Source organism: Aotus nancymaae, unplaced genomic scaffold (assembly GCF_030222135.1).
Source record: "Aotus nancymaae isolate 86718 unplaced genomic scaffold, 86718_ANA_hifiasm-v0.15.2.pri h1tg000028l, whole genome shotgun sequence".
NCBI lineage: Eukaryota > Metazoa > Chordata > Mammalia > Primates > Aotidae > Aotus > Aotus nancymaae.
In genome coordinates this window covers 31,601,143-31,622,289 of record NW_026988441.1, presented here as the reverse complement: position 1 = coordinate 31,622,289, position 21,147 = coordinate 31,601,143, and the positions used below count along the sequence as shown (strand labels likewise).

Sequence of the window (21,147 nt, the reverse complement as noted above, 5' to 3'; positions counted from 1 at the left end):
GGCTGGTCCTAAAGCTTGGAGAGCTTGCACTAAATCATGTGGCTGCTATTTTGCTTTGAAATAAAGAGGCTGTCAAAGGGCCAGGTGTGGTGGTGCACACCTATACTCCCAGATACTCAGGAGGCTGAGGTAGAAGGATTGCTTGAGTCTGGGAGGTTGAGACTGCAGTGAGCTGTGATTGCACTACTGCGCTCCAGCTTAGGGGACAGAGTGAGACCTCGATACATTTTAAAAAGGGGCTGTCAGCACCAACAGAGGTACACAGAAGCACACACACACTATTGCACTGGGGAGGGACAAGGCTGATGCCTGTAACACACGTCAGAGTTATTTGGTACCCACTGTGTGCCAGACACTGTTCTGAGTGCTGCTTGAATCCTCACAATCACCCCACAAGGTAGGCACAAATGTTATACCCCTTTTACTGAAGAGGAAAGTGAGGCCCCGGGGGCTAAGAGATTTACCTAAATTGATATGGATGGAAAGAAGCAGAGCTGGTATTTGAACCTAGGTAGCCAGGTTCCACAGCCTCCCTCTTAACCACCATGCTGGACTGCCTCAAGCCCCACACGGAGCCATGACGTGCCTCAATTTCGACAGAACCTTGCTCAATCCCCCAAGAGACATCGGCGAAAAATGCCCCTGAGAAAACCCAAGCAAAGGGTATCCGAACAGCCCACAGAGATCTAGAAAATGTTCTATGTCTTAGGTAACCAAAGAAATGCACATGATACCACAACAGGATTCCACCGTCACTTATCTGACTCACATGGTCAGGGAAAGGGGACCTTGATATTTGCAAGGCCATAGACTTCCTGCTCCTTGCAACCTGGCCCAAAAGCCTGACGTATGTCCCTGCCACACAATTTCTGGGAATTTGTCCTAAGGCAACAGTTACAGATGTGTGCAGAGACCTCTGGACCAGGGTACTCACTGCAGTATGATGAGTATTGGTGGAAAAACAGCTGGTCTCAAAACAAATCTCAAAAGGAAGGCCATTTTTGTTAAGAAAATCAAAACGTTTAGGTATATCGTGGGGAAAAAAAAGGAGTGGTTATTCCATTTCTTCTGGGGGAAAAAAAAATCCTCACCATAATTTGCAAAGCCCAGAACAAGCCACCTTTGTCACCGCCCTGCCCTCACCTCCTCCCATTCACCTGGTATACGGTGGGTGCTCAGTCAACATTTATGAACGAACGAATGGACTCCTCCCCAGTCCCCTCCATCTCTAGGCTGTTATGCTCCAGGGTCTCTCTCCTGTACATTCCTAAGCATGTGGGGACCAAGGGAATACAGAAACACAGTCTACACCAGCAGCATTCACCCATGCTAGGAGACCAGAGAAAGTAAGGCACGACTTTCAAACTGGGCAACAGAAGGAGGAGAGAGAAAGGGAGGCCGCAGCAGTTTTCATTCCAACATTTTCCAACTCTGGGTGAGATTTCCTTCTATATACTCATCTATATTTACATCAACGAATCTGTCGGTAGCAAGCCTGTTGCTTCTTGTGTGGGATCTAAAGTTCACAGAAAGCTGGCTTAGACACCCAGCTAGGAAGAGAAACTGTAAATTAAATTTAAGTCACCCAAAAACCCTAAATCCACCCACTCCCCTTGAAGAAACCCATGACATCTATTACATCAAGATTTCTCAACCTTGGTATTACTGACATTTGGGGCTGGGTAATTCTTTACTGAAAAAGGCTGTCCTGTGCATTTTAAGATGCTGAACTGCATCCCTGGTTTCTATCTGCCAGATGCCAGTAACATCTTGCCCCCTCCCCCTACATTCGTGACAACCAAAAACGTCTCCAGACACTGCCAAAAGTCCCCTTGGGGGAAAAATTGCTCCCAGTTCAAAAGCAGCACTTTATATACAGCCCAGGAAAAATTCCAAACCATTTAACTGTTCTTTCTCTGTTGCTTGTCATCAACATCCTGAATATACCAGTCACCTGTTCTCAAAATTCATTCTACAGATTCAAAGAAGGTGGTAACAACAGAGTTTCAATTATGGGCTTGGAGTGCCATATATAGACAAGAATCTCACTCTAAAAACTATCAGAACCTTGGACAGAGATTCACACACAAAGATGTTTACTGCACTGTTACTTATAATGGCAAAACAAATAGCTAGAGATGCTTACATGAATATAATACATGTATTAAGTGGAACACTGTCAGATATTAACAGCAGTCTTTTCTGGGGTTGCTGCCAACCCATACAGCACCACTGTATGAATTTAAACAAGACACCCCTTTCTCTCATTGTGAATTTAAACAAGACACCCCTTTCTCTCGTTGTGAATTTAAACAAGACACCCCTTTCTCTGTCAAAATTTGTCATAATATCTTCATCTTGCTAGAACAAGATACTTAAACTTTTATCAGCTGGGGTACTGAAATAATAAACATACAGCTCTATGATACTTGTGATATGTGACATGCTATCTTTGTCCAGTACACAACCTGTGCAACTATACCTGGTGGCCCTTCTTTTTTCAAGGCTACCTAGTGGCATGGAAATATATTCACAAAAGCTTATATCCATAAATAGGTATGGGATGAGATACATTAAAATGTCTTCAGAGATTTTTTGTGGATGGGAGAGTATACATCTATTTTATATTCTTTTTTGTACATTAGATGTTCAGTAAATGAAGAGGATAGGCCTCTTGGAGGAAGTGGGGCCCTAAATGAAGAGAAGGAGTTAGCCATGGGGAGACCTGGAGAAGCAGTGATGCAAGCAGAGGAAACAGCCTATGCTGAACAGAGGGAATGTCACGTCATGCAGATGACGTGGGTGTGAGTAAATGGTCAGCAGGGCTGAGACAGAGCAGACAATGAAAGTAAAGGTAGACAATGAAAGAGATGAGATCAACGACAAAACAGAGACCAGATCACATGGGACCTTAGAGGCCCCTGCTACATCAGTGTGTTTGTTGGTTTTCACGCTGCTGTAAGAGTAAGTTATAAAGAAAAGAGGTTCAATTGTCTCACAGTTCTGCGTGGCTGGGGAGGCCACGGAAACTTAGAATCATGGCGGAAGGCAAAGGGAAAGCAAGGTACATGGCAGCAGGAGAGGAGAGAGAGCGAAGAAAGCCACACACTTTGAAACCAGCAGATCTCATGAGAACTCACTATGACGAGAACAGCATGGGGGTATCACCCCCATGATCCAATCATCTCCACCAGGTCCCTCCCCTGACGTGCCGGGATTACAATTTGAGAAGAGATATGGGTGGAGACACAGAGTTAAAGCATGTCAATCAGTAATCTGTAATCTCTGGCTAGCGGGTAAGAATCTGGGGCATCCGCCCAATCTACTTGGAAGAGAAATAGTCTACCAGTCCACCACTACATACTATCCTAGGCATGGATGGAGCAAAATCCAAGGAATTCCACTTTCAGTCCCAGTGCTGAAACAAAACCAGGTGTTTCCAGAATTTTAATAATCTTTGTTCAATAACACTGTTTACTTTCCTCACCATTACTCAATTAAATACTTATGCATGATATAGTGCAGGAACTTTTTGGGGGATGTGAGGAAGGCAAATCACTGTCCTCCACCCTCAAGGAGCCTTCTAAATAGATAGGCAAAACCTAAGTATACAATTTATTGATTTTTACCAAAGCATGCAAAATTCACTTGACACTGGAAAAGGTACAACTAAGGTGGTAAGTGGAGAGACTTGGTCATTCCTAAGTCAAACAGAACACCAAGTATCAGAGAGACCCACACATAGACAACCACCCTTCCACGCACCCTTATATCCAACATCCGCCCATCCACCCAACTGTTTAACCATCTATCATCCATTCCTCCACCCATCCATTCAGTAATCCATCTTTTCACCCCTCAATCCAGTCTAGTCATCTGCCTATTGATTCATCCATCCATATATTCACTCATACACCAAGCCATCCAGTCATCCATCCATCCATCCATCCAGTCATCCATCCATCCATCCATCCATCCATCCAGTCATCAATCCATCTAGTCATCATCCATCCATCCAGTCATCATCCATCCATCCATTCATTCATCCATTCATCCATCCATCCATCCAGTCATCCATCTAGTCATCATCCATCCATCCAGTCATCATCCATCCATCCAGGCATCCATCCATTCATCCATCCATCCATCCATTCATCCATCCATCCAGTCATCCATCCATCCATCCAGTCATCCATCTAGTCATCATCCATCCATCCAGTCATCATCCATCCATCCAGGCATCCATCCATTCATCCATCCATCCATCCATCCATTCATCCATCCATCCAGTCATCCATCCATCTATCCAGTCATCCATCCCATCATCCATCCAGTCATCCATCCATCCATCTATCCATCCAGTCATCCATCCAGTCATCCATTCATCCATCCATTCATCCATTCGGTCATCCATTCATCCAGTCCTCCATCCATCCATCCAGTCATCCATTCACCCATCCATTTGTCCACCCACCCATCGAGTTATCTACCAATCTACTCATCCATCCAACTATCCATCCAATTACTCATTCTTCCTTCCTTCCTTCATCCCATCCATCTATCCACTCAACCATACATCTGTTCAACCATCCATCCATCCATCAACCCAGCCATCCAACACTAACTGCAGGGGATGCCTCCATCCCCCCGAAACCACAAACATCCAGCTATGATCCATAATTTAAAAGACTGAGTTGTGACCAGAAACAGGCCACAAGTCAAAAATTTGCATTCTGACAACTCTTTCAAAGACAACTCAGGTCTCTTAACATTTCTGATGATTTCAATTTGTGTAAGACCTAAACACTCCAAGTCCTTGCAAGACCCTCACAGAAACTAGCCTATATTTGCTGCTCTGAACTATTTGATTTCTTCAAAGATGGTGCCCTTGGGGAGAGGGCAAGGCTAGAGACAGAGTATGGTTAGAGGAAGGGGAAGCTGTGGGGAGACCAGAGAGTCTGGCATTGGGGCATAGAAAATCAGAGAAAAAGGAGATTAGAAACATGGAAGAAGGATTGCTAAGAGGTGGGGAAAATCCTGCTCGGGCCTAGGAATCATAGAATTCTAGCACAGACAATCAATGAGACGTTATGAGTGTGTTTTCCTCGGAGCAATAACAATTAGGCTGATCTTTCAGGAGAATGCGTTAACAGTGTAGACACCAAAAATAACAGATCAAGGGAGTTGAGAGACCTGGCAAGAAAAAGTGGAATATTAACACTTATGCAGCACCTACTGTGTGCCACACACTATTTTAAGCACTGAGTCAGAGAAGCCCAAATATGGCCACACACATAAGTCCATCCATCTACCCAGTCTTCCACATATAAACACATACAGTGCTTACTAAGTGTCAGGCACCATTCTAAACATCAGATATATTAATTCATTTAATCTTCCCAGATAGGAGCTATTAGAATCCCCACTGAGACAGACTGGGAAACTGAAGCACAGAACACTTAAGTGACTTGCCCAAGATCACACAGCCAGTGGCTAGCAGAGCTGGGATTCGAACCCCAGCCACCTGGCTCTAGAATCCATGCTCTCAACTCAACCATGCTGCTTCTCTACAACCATATCAATTGCCAGTGTCTGAACCATCCAACCATTCATCCATCCATTCATCTATCTATCTACCCAGCCATCCACCTGGAACCATAGGTTCTGACTTTCAGAATACAGGCAGGAATAAGAGTTAACTGGTTGACCCAACCTCTTGGAGAAAATGAAGAGTAAACTGTGAAACGGCTCAGTTTCTGCCATAAATGCTGATGACTGTCAGCTGATTCTAGGTGAAGCTAGATTTCCAAGTACACAGACTAAAATTAACACCTTGAATTCACTCATTCAAAATTATTGATTCCTTATAGCAGCATTGTTCATAACAGCAAACAAACAAACAATCCTTCCCCAAACTGGAAACATTCCAAATGCCCATTGCCCAGGAAAATGGATGAATACATTATATCATCATGGAATGCAATAACATAGAGCAGAGAAAAGTAAAAGACCAGCATTACACTCCACAACAGAGATGAATCTTAAAAACATACAGTTGAGTGGGGGAAGAAAAGTGCAAGTCCCAAAAGATGAAAAAGCTCAGAAACAAGGAAGGTTAAATTTATATTGTTAAAGCTGGGTACGGTGGAGCACACCTGTAGTTTCAGCTACTCGGGAGGCTCAGGCAAGAGAATCACTTGAGCCTAGGAGGTCGAGGCTGTAGTCAGCCACGATCATGCCACTGCACTCCGGCCTGGGTGAGAGTGAGATTCTGACTCAAGATAAATAAATAAATTCATTTGATTCGGCTACTTTTTACAGGATGATTGTATATGCCACGTGCTTTCTGGGCACAGTATCTTTTAACCTTCTTATAATTCCTTGAACATAGGACTACTGTCCCCATTTTACAGAGGAGAAGACTGAGGCTCCACAACTGTGAGCTGGAGCTGAGATCTGTAGCCGAGGTGGCTTGTTCCCAAGCTCTCCTTCACCCAGTATCACCTTCCCTCCTCTTTTCCTCCTTACAGCCTCCACTCCTTGTGCTATTAATTGAACAGACACATTTCTATGCAGACGCCACAACACACCACAAACACATTTCACTGCAGTGATGGTCAGCAGAGCCCTCCCAGTCTCACACACCATGCCCATTATTCTCAATAAAGAAGATAAGAAAGATCATGGAGATAACATGGCAGACTCTGGAAGATCAGAATCCATGTAACCCCACTGCGGGCCAAGTTCTAGGTCTGCCCGGAGTCTCATTTAAGACAAATCCAACCACTTATTTTCAAGAATGAAAAGGTAGCATCCAGACTTTGCCCTCCTGCAAATACTGCTTGTATGAAAATACTTTAAAAATCAGTTTAAAATTACATATGTTTTTTACACATAGGCCTAAAATGAGAATAGAACTTAACAGTGTGAATATTATTTACTGGCAAGTGGGTGACTAAGTTGGGTTTCCCTCATGGCTCCAGAGAGGGGACTCTTGAACACTGTTATTTGGGGGCTGAGGGTGGGAGGCTGCTAATTTCTAACTGCAGGTGCAGCCTGAGCAGGAGGCACCTTTCAGGAAGACTCACGGCTGCGCCCATCTGAACGGCAGAGAAAGCCATGTCTGACCGAAGCGAGATGTCAAAACTTGATCCGGACTTAACTCAGGTATTTCCCTTCATAGCCGGAATCTCTCTTGTATTAGCTGCCTTAAAGACGGCTTCTAAAAGCTGCGTTCACTCCAATAAAAAGTCTTGGCTTTTCAGAAGGAAGAAGTAACCGACTCTCCCCCTTTCTTGGTCAAGGGCACCATCTCTGGCACCGTTCTTCTCCCTCAGGTGTTAAGAACTCAGCATTAGAATGATCAGCGTCCCAGTTTGCCCAAGACTGAGAGTTTCCAGAGATGCTGGACCCAGGACAGTCCCAGGCAACCCTGGATGAATGGTCACCCTACTCAGAAAAGAACCAAGGCCCAGTGGTTTTTGAAACCCAAGTTGTTGCACCCACCCATCTGGTTCCCTCTCCAGGAATGTTCCTTGTTTTTTTTTTTTTTTTTTTTTTTTTAGGGAGTGAGGGAGAAGGAAGACTGAAGTGTGGCAGGAGAGGGGCGGTACCTAAATTCTAACCCAAAAGTTGAGCCAAGTTCTTCTGTTGAGTTTGCAGTGGGGTGGCCATCCTGGGCTGGACTCTTGACCGGCCCCAAAGGAAGAGACAGGGTGTGGAAGAGGAGAAAAGGGAAGCTAATTATATGCTTTAAAACTCCCTCACCTGTCACCCACAGAGGGAGGGAGGGACCAAAGGAGGAAAGAGAATTAATTTTATCTTAGACCTAAGGGAATAAAAAATGGGTCAAGTGGCTATGAATTTTTTTTTTCCCCTGAAAGCTTCTAGAGAGAGTGAAGAATGCAAAATGTCTAAGGGTGGCTTTAAAGAGTGCCAGGTGCAGGTTAATCAATCCACACAGGCCAGTCTCGGGGAGTCGGGGCGGGGTGGGGGGGTGCTTTGCTCCCACCCAGAGAGCCTCGTTTCTAGCCAAAGTTTCAAAAAAAAAAAAGGACACTAGAAACCAAATGACTCCCTGGTATTATGGCTCTTGCATTTTGGGGTTTTCTGTGCGCCAGAGACTATGCTGGCCGTTTTTCACGCATGACCCTGTTTAATCTCCTGAGAGCCCTCCAAGGTAAGAAGCTGTTAGGAGAAATATCCTCATCGTGCATGTCAAGAAACTGAGGCACTGGTGCCCAAGAAAACACAGCTGGTGAATACCCCGAACCTGCGCCAGTCTGACCCACAGTCCTCAGCGTTCTCCCTCTCCTCTCTGCCCTCTTTCAGAGCAGGCACCATCCGGCCCTTTTCTCAGGAGCTGAGCTGGCATTCTCGGAAATGCGTTAACTGCACGGCTCTTAGGCTCTGACCATCTCTGGATGGAGTCCACCTTCCCGGCGGTGCTTTTTATTGCTGAGAAAGTGTATATGTGTGCTTGCTACTTGGGGGGAAGCAGGGAGCGGGGAACATAAGCCTTAAGCACCCAGCAGACGCCTCCTTCTCCAAGTCCCCGATGAAAGACTTCATTCTCAAGGGTCCATTGTGTCCAATCTCCTCCAGCACTGACGTATCAGAAACCTTCATTGGTCTGGTAATCTCATGGGCATTCTCTCAACCCCCTGAACCCAAAACCCTAAAACGTTGGCACAAGGGCAGATCAGATGTTCTACGATTTCGTTAATGGGTGGAGACAGGCACTTTTTATCATTTGCTTGGCAAACGTGTATGGGGTGGCTGCTTTGTTCTGCGCACTGGGGTAGCAATGGTGGAGAACAGGGTAAAGGTCATGGGTCTCACAGCCTCAGAGTTTGACTTTTTCCTGGGGAGTGGGAGAACTACTGGGGAAGGGTGGAACCCCACCCCAAAGAACCCCTTCTCTCTCTCTCTAGTGCAGGCACGTATCTTTGAACAACATCCTTAATCTTTATTTCTCTGACTGTCATTTGACACTATTACTTCCACCCCTTTCTGTAAATCCACATCCCTAATCCCAAGCCATCGAGGCCAGACGTGCTTCGGAGTTTACAACCCAGGGCTCTTAGCGGCATCGCAAAGACGGGACTGTAAAGTGGTGCCACCACTTAGGAAAACAGTTTGAGAGCCTCTTATGGAATTAAACATACACCTACCACACAACTCAGCAATCTCACTCCTGGGTTAATTTACCCAAGAGAAATGAAAAGTATGAAATGAAACGTTCCCACTAAAACCCGCACGCCAATGTTTATAGCAGCTCTATTCATAATCACCGAAACTGGAAGCATCCCAATGTCCTTCGTCTGGGAAGCAAACTCTGGTCCATCCATATCATGGAATACTGCTCAACACCAACAAGAAGGCGCTACTGTCGCAGGCAACAGCGTGAATGAATCTCAACGGAGCGAAAGAAGCCACACTCAAAAGGCTACATACCGTGAGATTCTATTTATGTGACCTTCTGCAAAAGGCAAAACTGTAGGGATGGAGAACAGATCAGTGGTTGAAGGGGATGGGGAGGAGGGATGCTGACTTGAGAGGGGCACTGTGTGGGTATTTTAGGGTTGACGAACTGTCCCATATCCTGATTTGAGTGGCGGCTACAGCAGCATGCCTTTGTTAAAACTTGCAGACTTGTATGTCAAAAGGGTGAATTTTGCTACAAATAAATTATTTTTTTAAGGAAAAGAAAATGATAACAAGCTTTTTCTATGATATAAAACCTAGATACTCCAACCATAGCCCACGAACTTGCTGCGGGGGGAATCCCTAGACGCTAGCTAGAAAAGCGGAATCCCAGAACCCATCTGAACCCTGCTGGACCAAAACTATCCTGTTCACAAGACCATCTCCACGCGCCTGAAAGTTTGACAGGACTACAAGGCAGACCAAACAGTGAGGAGGTGAAGCAACACGCCATCATCAAGCATATCGAACATTTCTGCTGCAAAACATACTCAAATGCACACCAAGCGGGATGAATGAAAACTGTAAATTAAGCCTTCAAACTCGAGTCAGTTCAGGTTAGGTTTTATCTCTCTATGAGCTCATCTTTTGGTTTTTGGAGCTTTTTGGATTTGGGAATTGTGGATGAGAGATTGTACCCTTTTTGAAAATACTCCCGATGGAAACGCCGTGCTATTTTTTACTTTGCAGAATTTTGCTCCTCTGGAAATACCAGCCAAGCTGGTCTAGTACAAGGATCACATAAGTGACACTATCCTGCCTGCTATAGCAGTACTTTCTAGAACATTCTACCTTTCAGGACAGGCCAAGAGTATCATGACCTGCTCCCATGTCCCCCAGGGCTTCTCATGCAGAAGTTTCTCTTTAGAGAGTTTTTCTTTAAAAAAAAGAAAAAAAAAAGAAAGAGAGGAGTGCCAATCAGCCAATGTCCACAGATGTCAAAGTGTTATCACCTGATGTCAATGTGACTTTAGGTATCTTGTTAAGATTCCTGCAAACCGGATGAAAAGCCGGAATTCTACGTGTAATTGAGGAGGCTGTGCGTGATAATACACAGACCTTCTTTCAGTGTTCCTGCAATGGCCTGAGTTTCTACATCTTGTTCAGTGGGAGATCTGGTGGCACAGGGAGGGCTGGAAAGATGGCATTCACCTTGGCACTTGGTAGAAGAAGTGAGTGGCAATAAGCAGAGAGGGAGCCCTAGGAAGGCTGACAGATGCTCCTTTTTGAGCTGACAGATCTGAGCTCATCAGCAATCATTAGAGATCCTCATGGCCCTATTTGAATCACAATTCCGATCAATGAAAACATGGAATCAAGGTGTGTGGTCAAGATGGCTTGCTGCCTGGCATGAGAAAAATACAGCAATGTAAATCTGAACATCAAACACTTCCATTTGGGTTTTCTCACTTAGGAAGAGGAGAAAAAAAGAAATACATGTGGATTCTTAATTCTCATGGATGGCTTCAAGTTTGACCCACTGAGGAATGAAAGAGGAAGAAGTCACAGTGGCGAATTGCCCTGAGTGTGGAGAAAGCAAGACTGCATCCTTCACCAGTGTACTGTGCCGGAATTTGCATTTGGAAGTACCGCTCTTAGGTCCTGCGAGCACACAGCCAAGTTCATGGATCATTCACTCACTTCTCTTCCACAAGTCAGTGAGGAAGCTGCTTTCCATAACGACCTGCAACCCTTAGTAAACCGCATTTCCAAATACACATTCCACAGCACACGCATCAAGAAGTAGCAGGGGCGATCAACACAAATGCCCAACAAATGCCCATCAGTGGTAGGATGGACAGATTGTGGTAGAGTCACACGCACAGACGTGAGGCAAAGAAGCCAGCGGCAAAAGAACACACTGTGTGACTCCATTTACACGATGCTTGAGAGGCAAGAGGAATCTTAGAAGTCAGCTGAGCCGTGCCCTTGTTGGGGAGAGACTAGGAGGTGGTATGGGGAGGAGGATTTCCAGGGGGCTGATCAGGACCTGGGTGCTGGATGCGTGGATGTGTTCATTTTGTAAAAACCTGACTCTGGATATACATACTTACTCGTACACATATCAGACTTTATTTTAAAAGTTCAGAATAAGTACCTACACACATTTTTTTTTTTCCCACAGGATATGCTTAAACATTGTTTTTTAATGGCAGAAATACTTGGAAAAAAAAGTAAAATGTTCTGCCCTGGTAGCGTGACTCTGACACTCCACATGGTCATTCTCTTTACACTGTCCTGAATTCTTTTATTCACTGCCTCCCTCCCCAGGTCCCCGTTCATCCTCTCATCTCCACCCCTCCCACCCACGCTGCCATCACCCTCCGCTCCATCCAGGACAGAGAAAGCTCAGTCCCGGATGACCCAGCTTGATGACAGACTGGGGTGCGGGGGGAGGAGTTCTCCCTTCCAGAGTAGGGCTGTATAATGTGTTTGTTACCTCGAGCCAAAGAGAAGAAAATCAGTCTGCAGAGAGCAAAATGCACAAACTCATCATAAGAGCAAGAAAGCCCTGGGCGAGCTGGCCAAAGAAAAGATGAAGTGGCAAGCAACATTCCCAATTTACCTGCCTCCCACTCCCACAGTCCCCCCGCTTCTGAGGGGCCGCTGCAATCTCCCCCTCCCCCAACAGCCTTCCAATCTGCAGGATTCAGGCTGGACAGAGGTAAGCTGAGGACACAACAGAAGGGCTCCCCACCTCCTTCCTTTTCTCTTAGAAATCTCCAAATCCAGGCTCCAGAAGGCAATCTAAAGCCATTTTCAATGAGGAAACCTGTCAGCTGAGCAAAGCCCTCTCACTCCCGGAGCTATCTGGGTGTGCACACATGAACACCCTACCCTCCTGCAAGGCACTCCCACCCCTCACTCTGCTGATGGGCAGAGTAACCACACCACCTCTGAGCACTTCAGTGGGCCTGAGATGGGGTTGGATGGCTAACCTTAAGAACCAGCCTCTTCACGAAGCTGAAACTTAGGAAGCAAAGACCCGGCCCCTGCCTTGGGCACCAACGGAGATGGCATCGTAGTTAGAGGTATGCTCGCCTCCAGAGCATCTCTGCTGAACTTCTTAATTTTCCCCACCCTCAAAGTAGAGCGCTCACACACTCTAAAACCTCAGTGCCCTCTGTTACAATCTCAGCACCCAGGATGAAGAGCCAGGCTCAATTCTGAGCCACCTGAAGTGAATCCCCCTACCACCTGCCATGTTCCTCAAACAGCAACCCCCCCCCAGGGACCACACAGGGCCCAGCCCTGTTGAGTCTAGAACTGCAAAACCACACACAAAAGGGACGGGGGACTCATCGCTGAGCCCCAGGGACCCATCCAGCCGGTTCAGTTTTACACGGAGGGCAGTTGGTTGGAACTGTGCAGAGCATCGGCACATCTGGGCATGGCGTGGTGGCCAGTCAGCCTGGGCAGCAGGGTGTGTCCCCCCTCCTGGAATCTGGGTCATGCTTAGATAACTGCTAGAAAGCCCGACTAATTACCCTCCCTTGCCTGCCTACATCGCAATAGATGTGAAGCCCTCCTCAAGGTTTATTTCAAGCAGGCAGAGATTTAAAGAGACACAAGAGCTCTGCATTTGACAGCATCTCCACAGACGAAAATGTGGGCTTCACCTTTTTCCTCTGGATCTTGGATTAAAAAAAAAAAAAAAAATTTAAGGTATTTACCTACCTAAGATGTCCACATGGGTGCTGGTTCTCCTGGTGTCCCCTCTCGGCTACTTGGGGTAGGAAAAGCTGGGCACGGTGCTCTAGAAGGGACCCACCACCTCATTTGCTCTTGCCCTGTCTTTCTTACTGAAACTGTCCAGATCAGGTCTTCCCAGGCCAGGGGCCCAGGTAAAGCAAACCGGATCTGTTTCTCTACACCCCAAAGATGATGAGGACCCTGATCAGCCGCTAAAGGCAATGGGACTGACAAACATGAGGGAGACATAAGTGCCTTCCAACCCGTCACTATCCTCTTCAGATCGGACCAGCGGCCCACCCTGGGGTTTTCACTCCGGCCAGTGCTGGCTTCTCAGGGTGAAGGCCACATGGACTCCCCTCTTGCTCTTCGCCCCAGGAGCTCCCAAGCGCCCTGCCCTAAAAGTGCGGTGATTCCCCCCGCCCCCCACCTTGGGGAAGGCAGGAGTGGAGAGGCTGTCCAGCTTCCCCTGCGTGGACTCCAAGGGAGGGACGGCCAAGAAAACCCAACCAAGGCCCCCATAGCTCCCTTGCCCTGGCCAGAAGCGCCCAGGCCCGAACGCGCTCCAAGCTCATTCCGGAGAACTCGGAACCCTCCGGAACTGGCTCGAAAGCCCCCGCCAAGGCCCCTGCACGACCCCAGGCCCCAGATCTCATTCTGGGGTCGGTCCTTGGGTGGGATCCACTCTCCGCTTCCCCCCGCCCACCCCGCAACCCCCGACAAACCCACTCCCAAGCCTCCAAGGTAGCTCAACCCAGCTGGGGTGGAGAGATTCGTTCACACTCCTCCCGGTGCCCCCTCTCCCAGCCCCTGGAAGACCCCCCTCCTCCCCACCTCCCATCAACCCCCGGGTCTCTCTCCCAGCCTGGAAGAGGGGAGGCGGAGGGAGGAGGGGGAGGCGCAGCTGCCGCCGGGGTTCGGGCAAAAGGATATGGCCATTCGGTAATCTTTTTGGCGTATTTTCTCACCACGTTGTCTTCGCTGAAGAGGAAGAGAGACCGGTTGACCGTGAGGCAGTTCTGTCGGACGGGGATGGGGTTGTAGAGTGCCATGGTCCGCGCTCTCTGCGCCATTGACTGCTTGTACATCCTTTGCGCCCCGGGCTGCCCGCCCTGCCGGCTGCCCCCGGCTCCTCGCCCGCCTGCGGCGCCCACGACCACCCCGGCGGCTGCCCCGGAGCCTCCTCCCCCGTAGCGGGCCGGCATCTCGTCTCCGAAGCGGGCCATTCTGCAAAGAGCAAAGGGCTCCGGGTTACGCTGCGGCGAACGATGCGGAAGACGCCGCCGCCGCCGCCGCCGCCGCTGAGGCTGAGGCTGCCGGGGCTGGGAGCGCGGCGGCTGGAGCTGCGACTGCGGAGACGCTCCACGGCCCAGCCCATCGGGCGGCGGCGGCTCCGCGCCTCGGGTCGGGGGCTCAGAAGGCGGCTGCCCGGGCCGAGCCGGGGATAGCAGCTCGGGACATCTTCCTGGCTGACCCCGGAGAAGGAGGGGCGGGAGGAGGGTGCGGGGGCGGGGCGCGGGGGCCCGGGGAGGAGGGGGGAGGGGAGAGGGAAGCGAGGCAAAAAATAACCGAGGAAGGAATCCAGGCAATCCCCAGTCCACCCACTCCGGGAAAAAAAAAAAAAAAAAAGACAGTTAAAAAAAAAAAAAAAAAAAACACCCAACGCACACCCCCTTTAAGACGCGAACGGTTTGCAAAGGACGCCCCCCCCGGGACGCAGTGGAAGCTTCAAATTCCTCCGAGGTCCGAGTCAGGCTGGCATCTTGCAAAAGGAGTGCGCTCGACCCATTAAAAAAAATAATATATATATATATATATACTTAATAATAATAATAAAACAGGTCTTTGCTGGGTGGGGAGGGTAGAAAAAAAATTTTTTTTTAATTCCCCTTCTGTTTTGCTGGAGTTCCTAGACCTTAAAAATGCTGAAAGATCTGTAGCTCCAAAAATACAGTAAAATAAAAATAAAGAAGATGGAAGGGAAAGGGGGGGAGGGGGAGTGAGACGCTCCAGAGGTTTCCTAAGAAGTCTTCACACCGCAGGGTCCAGGTTTAAAAAAAAAAAAAGAAAAAAGAAAAAGAAAAAGAAAAAGAAAAAAAAAATTTTTTTCTTCCTGAATCACCGGCAGCTGCCTCTTCTGCCCCCGGAGGAAGTGTGAGCGTGTGTGTGCGCACAGCGTTTCGCTCAATGGTGCCTCGTCTTGGGGTTAAATTGCAGCAGTGAAATCCTGAAAATTCCCCACAGAGGGGAAAGGGAGAGAGAGAGGTATGCGCCCTCCGCTTAGCCACTCGATAGCTGCCCCTGGATGCTGCAATGCCCCTCCACCCTCCAAATCCCTCCACCTCCTCCTTCTCTGGGTTTTGCTAAAATAAGACTGGTGTGGAGGGTTGCGGGTGGAAGAAAGTAAAGGGGGGAAAAAATGGGCGCAAAGGTCTGAACCACTGGCCGGCAAGCGGAAAAGGGGAGCAATTGATGAGTTTACCAGCAGAAGAACCCACCCAGAGGTTCGACACATGAGGGCCTGCGACCAATCGTCGAGGCGCGGGGGGGGACCGGGCTCCGCGGAGTTTGTGGGGGAGACAGGGGAGAGCCGCACAGTCGGGAGGCAGGGAGGGGGGAGTTGGGGCTGATTCCTCCTCCCTTGGGAGGAAAGCCTGTTTTCCACCCGGTTCCATTTCGTTTGCAGACAAACGGACGCTCCCCAGCATCTTGCAAGGAGAAGGAAGATTGGAGGAAGGAAAAAACTTAAAAGACAGAAAAAAGAAGGGGATTTGTGTCTAAAGGTGCGATTCGTCAGTCTCTAAACAAATTTGCTCTGTTTTGCAAAAGACCATTTTTGAAAGCGGAGAGAGTGATTAGGGGTTACTTCTGTGAACGTTTCAAATCACAGGGAGTCCTGCAAATCGGAATGAAGGATTTATTCTATCCTGGAGACCCCAGAGCTGACAAGTCTGAACTCCCAGGAGGAAATAATTAAACAGGTCCTAGTTGGCTGGATAGGGATTCTGGGTGGTATCATTTGCTTGGTACTCACGTCTCTCCAGAACCACTCTGATTGGTTCCCATTCTGCTTTTTTATGTGGTGAAATTCAATAAGCACACAGGAAAAAATTGCATAAAACATAAAGGTACAGGGTTAAGAAATTGATCTGAAATGAACACTCAAGAAACCAACTCCAGGGCTAGAAGTGGAACACCAGCTCTGCAGAACCCCCTTCTGCCACACGCTTACACAGCCCCTGATTTCAGCAGTAATCGCTACCTGACTTTATGGTATTCATATCTTGCTTTTTAAAAATACAGTTTGACTACCTTATTATGCACTCCTAAATAATACAATTTTGCTTTGCTTCTTTTAGGCTTTTATATAAATGGAATAATCATATAGTGTGTATTCCGCAGTTTCTTGTTTCTTTGGTTCAACATTATGTCTTTAAGATTCATCTGGCGGGGTGCGGCGGCTACGCCTATAATCCCAGCACTTGGGAAGTGGAGGCATGAGGATTGCTTGAGGCCAGGAGTTTGAGACAAGCCTGGGCAATATAGCAAGACCCTGCCTCTCCAAAAACTTTTTTACAACAAAAATTAACCAGGCGTGGTGATGTGAACCTGTAGTCCCAGCTACTTGGGAAGCTGAGATGGGAGGATCCCTGGAGTGCAGGAGTCTGAGGTTACCGTAAGTCAAGATTGCACGACTGCCCTCCAGCCTGGGCAACAGAGTGAGACTCTGTTTAAAAAAAAAAAAAAAAAAAATTCATACAGCCTAATCTGGTTTGAATTTTTAGAAAAATTCTGTTGTCACATGTGGCTGCGTTTCATTCACTTTCACTGCTGTATAGTATTTCATTGACAATATGCCACAATTTTCTTATGCATCATCTTGTCGATAGGTATCTTTTTTTTTCCCCCCCAGTTGGGGCTATTAAACATTACTGCCTCAAATATCTTTGGTGCAGATAAGAATGCACGTCTCTAGGAATAGCCTTAGGTGTGGAAATTTCTGAGTCCACAGTGTATTGCTGTCTTCAAGCTTATAAGATGTCACCAAACTGTCTTTCAAAGTGAATGTACCAAGAAACCATTGAATTTTCACGGAGCTTGTATACGCAGAAAGTCCAAATGGAGAGGAAAGGGAAAAGGGTGAAAAAGACAGATAGTTTTTCAAGCCTTAGCTAGTTGAATCCCGGTTAATCCCGCCCCCCACACACACATTAGTATTCAGGTTCTTTTGGAACACTTTGGAAAGATGCTATGTCTTTACATAAAGTCCCTAATTCTGTGCCAATGCACCAACTTTTACACATTGCCCCACAGCACTTTCAACTTTTTCTAACTTGTCAAGATATGGATGAAATGATTAACCCAAGAGTGACTGGAGTTGCAAGAAGATGGAACCATGTGGGATTCAGGGAGAAGGAGGGGCTCTTAAGGCACTCACCAAATATCAATGATTTTTGTATTTGACATTGTTTCAGAGCTCAAAGAGGAGCCGCAGCTAATATGAAACAAGAAGCAAACCCACGTGTTCAGATGGAAAGAGCCAGTCATACGAAAGGGCTGTGCTATCTGACTGAAGTGATAACTTGTTTTGATGCACCTCTATGAGAAGATTGTTCAGTTTTAGAGCGGGAGCATTACCTGCAGAGATTTCTGAAGACCCCAGAGTTTTTCAGAAAAGAGTGAATCTCATTGATGGTGTCCCTGCCAGGGTAAAGCTTCCACTGAGTCTTTACAGAAGCCCCATGGAACAGATGCAAACACTGAGGCTGAGGGAGGCTTAAAAACTTTCCCAAGGTCACTGACATGGATCTGAAACCACTTCTGACTCTTGTTTTCTACCAGAGTGGAATCTAGTACAACCACTTTGGAAACCATTGGCCGGGTGCAGTGGCTCACATCTGTAATCCTAGTATTTTGGGGGCAGAGGCAGGAGGACCACTGGAGCCCAGGAGTTTGAGAGCAGCTTGGGCAATGTAGTGAGATCCTGCCTCTGCAAGAGGAAGGGAGGAAGGGAGGGAGGAAGGAAGGAAGAGAGGGAAGGAGGGAGGGAGGGAGGGAGGGAGAGAAAGGGGGAAGGAGGGAGGGAGGAAGGAAGAAGGGAGGGAGGGAAGGAGGGAGGAAGGGGGACAGAGAGAAAGAGAGAGAAAGAGAAAGAAAGAAGAAAAAGAGAAGGAAGGAAAGAAGGAAAGAGTTAAGAAAGGAAGGAAAAGGAAGGAAGAAAATGAGAAAAGAAATAAATTGGTTGAGCATGGTGGCGCACACCTGTAGTCTCAGCTATTGGGGAGGCCAAGTGGGAGGATTGTGTGAGCCCAGGAGGTTGAGGCTGCAGCGAGCCAAGATGGTGCACTCCAGTCTGGGAGACAGCCAAGTCTCAAAAAACAAACAACAACAACAAAAAACTTTTTAGTCATTTCTATTAACACGGCCATTTGAATATTCTATGACCCAACAATGTCACTCCTGGGTATGTATCCAGAAGGACTGAGGATATATGCCCTAGAACGTGCAGCATCATTCACACGAGCTAAAAGATGGAAACTCCCCAAATACCATAATGGATAAATACACTGTAGAGCATGGAGCTTTATGCAGCAATGAGAATGGACAATCTGGAGCTACACATAAATGTATGCATGAATTTTACAAACTTCATGCTAAACCAAAGAAGCCAGACACAGAACAGAACATGGTGTATAATTCCTGGTATATAAAATTAAAAAATAAATGGTGCACACCTGCAGTCCCAGCTATTCTGATTCCCAGCTACTCTGGAGGCCAAGGCAGGAGGAAGGCTTGCACCTGGGAGTTCAAGGCTTGCAGTGAGCTACATGATCTGTGCTGCAGCCTGGGTGATAGAGCGAGACCCAATCTCTTTTTTATAAAAATTAAATAAATAAATACCTCAAAAATGGGCAACACTGATCTGCGCCTTTAAAAGTCAAAGGAGTAGTTGCATTGAGGGTAAAGGGGTAGCTCCTGGAAGCATCTCCATCTGGGTGACTACGGCATGGGTGTGCTCACTTTGAAAGGTTTGTTCATTTTGTACCTTTTCACTGAGCTGCATGTGATCAATCTGTGCAGTTTTATGTGTGTTGCATACTTTAATAAAAGATATTCGTAGGCTAGCCACAGTGGCTCATGCCTGTAATCCCAGCACTTTGGGAGGCAGAAGTGGGCGGATCATCTGAGGCCAGGAGTTCAAGACCAGCCTGGCCAACATGGTAAAACCCCGTCTCTACTAAAAATACAAAAATTAGCCAGGTGTGGCGGTATGTGCCCGTAATCCCAGCTACTCAAGAGGCTGAGACAAGAGAATCGCTTGAACCCAGGAGGCGGAGGTTGCGGTGAGCCTACATCACACCACTGCACTCCAGCCTGGGTAACAGAGCAAGACCCCATCTCAAAAAAAAAAAAAAAGAAAAAGAAGAAACATTTGTGATGCTCCTGAAGTCCAGCCCAGGCAGCACCATTTGTCACGGTGATTTGTGATCATTTTCTCTGCACACTTTGGCCACAAAGCCCCTATACAACAAAATTAGGCTTCTTTACTGAAGGACAACAGTCCTCCATGATGCCCTAAACCATGCCTAGACAGCAGAGAACTGGCTGCATATCAAAACTGCCTGCTAAGTGTTGTAAACACGGCTGGGTGCGGTGGCTCACGCCTGTAATCCCAGCATTCTGGGAGGCCAGTGCGGGTGGATCATGAGATCAGGAGTTCAAGACCATCCTGGCCAACAGAGTGAAACCCCATCTCTACAAAAAATACAAAAATGAGCCAGGTGTGGTGGTACACGCCTGTAGTCCCAGCTGCTTGGGAGGCTGAGGCTGAAGAATTGCTTGAACCCGGGAGGCAGAGGTTGCAGTCAGTGGACACCGTACCACTGCACTCCAGCCTGGGCGACAGAGTGAGACTCCATCTCAAAAAAAAAAAAAAAAAAAAAAATGTTGTAAACATTCAGATTTCTGAGCCATCCCTGACTCTCTCCTTTATTCAGCAGGTCCCTGGGACATAGCCAGTTTGGGCAACCATGACTCTGGAAGGAGGCAAACTCACCATCCCTTCCTTGGCATTCTCCAGGGTTATCAATGGAGGAGCTGTTGGTATATTTGGTTCAATGCTTGTTGCTCCTCAGGGCTGTCCTGTGCATTGAGGGCTGGTTTAGTCTTCTTGGTAAATGCCCATTAAATGTCAGTAGCATCCCCAGTCATGTGATAACCACATAACCCCATACACATTTCCAAATGCCATCACCCGCCATCAAGGTGACAGAGAGTCTACACTTTCCTCTCACCAAATGGCATTTCCAAAGTTTCCCAAAACACTTTGGGAGGACTATGAAGTTTGGTGTGCTGGGGTTCCCCTCTCCTTCCTAGGAATCTTCTCAAGTCCTTCAATCCCCAATTGAAGAGAGAACTTAACTAATTCACTATAAAGTGTGACAGGGCTCCATGTGCATTATCTTTATAGATTCACTTTGCAGAGATAACATTTCTGTAGCCAAAGGAATGAATATCTAATACAGGAATCTTACCCATCAACTAGCAAATGGGAATGGATGGGCAAGAAATCATCATAGGATCCTCAAATGACTGCAGTAGGTACTTCCTGGACCCCCCGCTAATACAAATTACTAATGTTGACCAGGTAGAAAGATTTAGAATGTTATTAGCATTGCAGACAGAAGCAGTTTAACAGCAGGCAGCCAGAAACCAACCCCAGCCATTGGTTCTAATCTTTAACACATCTGCCAGCTGGAGGTTTAATTTATCAATCAGCAGCAGCAGCATTACCATACTGGCTTTGAGAATGTTATTCATTTGAACAGGGCTAGCATCTTTGAAATAAATGCCCCAAATAAATAACTGCAAATCGCATTCATTTGACTGCTAAAACAATTATCAGCAAATCTAGCCATGTTGAGTTGCAAAACTGGATCGGCCAAAAGACATTTGGTCTCTGCCTTC

At 47.1% G+C, this 21,147-nt stretch overlaps 1 protein-coding gene across 1 annotated transcript in view; it reads right to left on the bottom strand.

Moving 5' to 3' along the window:
- CACNA1A (calcium voltage-gated channel subunit alpha1 A) overlaps positions 1 to 14,405 on the bottom strand; it is a 298,241-nt gene extending 283,836 nt beyond the window's left edge. The window contains exon 1 of the mRNA XM_064381775.1: positions 14,114 to 14,405. Coding sequence (XP_064237845.1) covers positions 14,114 to 14,405 — 292 coding nt within the window. The remainder of the gene's footprint in view (positions 1 to 14,113) is intronic.
- Between the last annotated feature and the right edge of the window lie 6,742 nt (positions 14,406 to 21,147).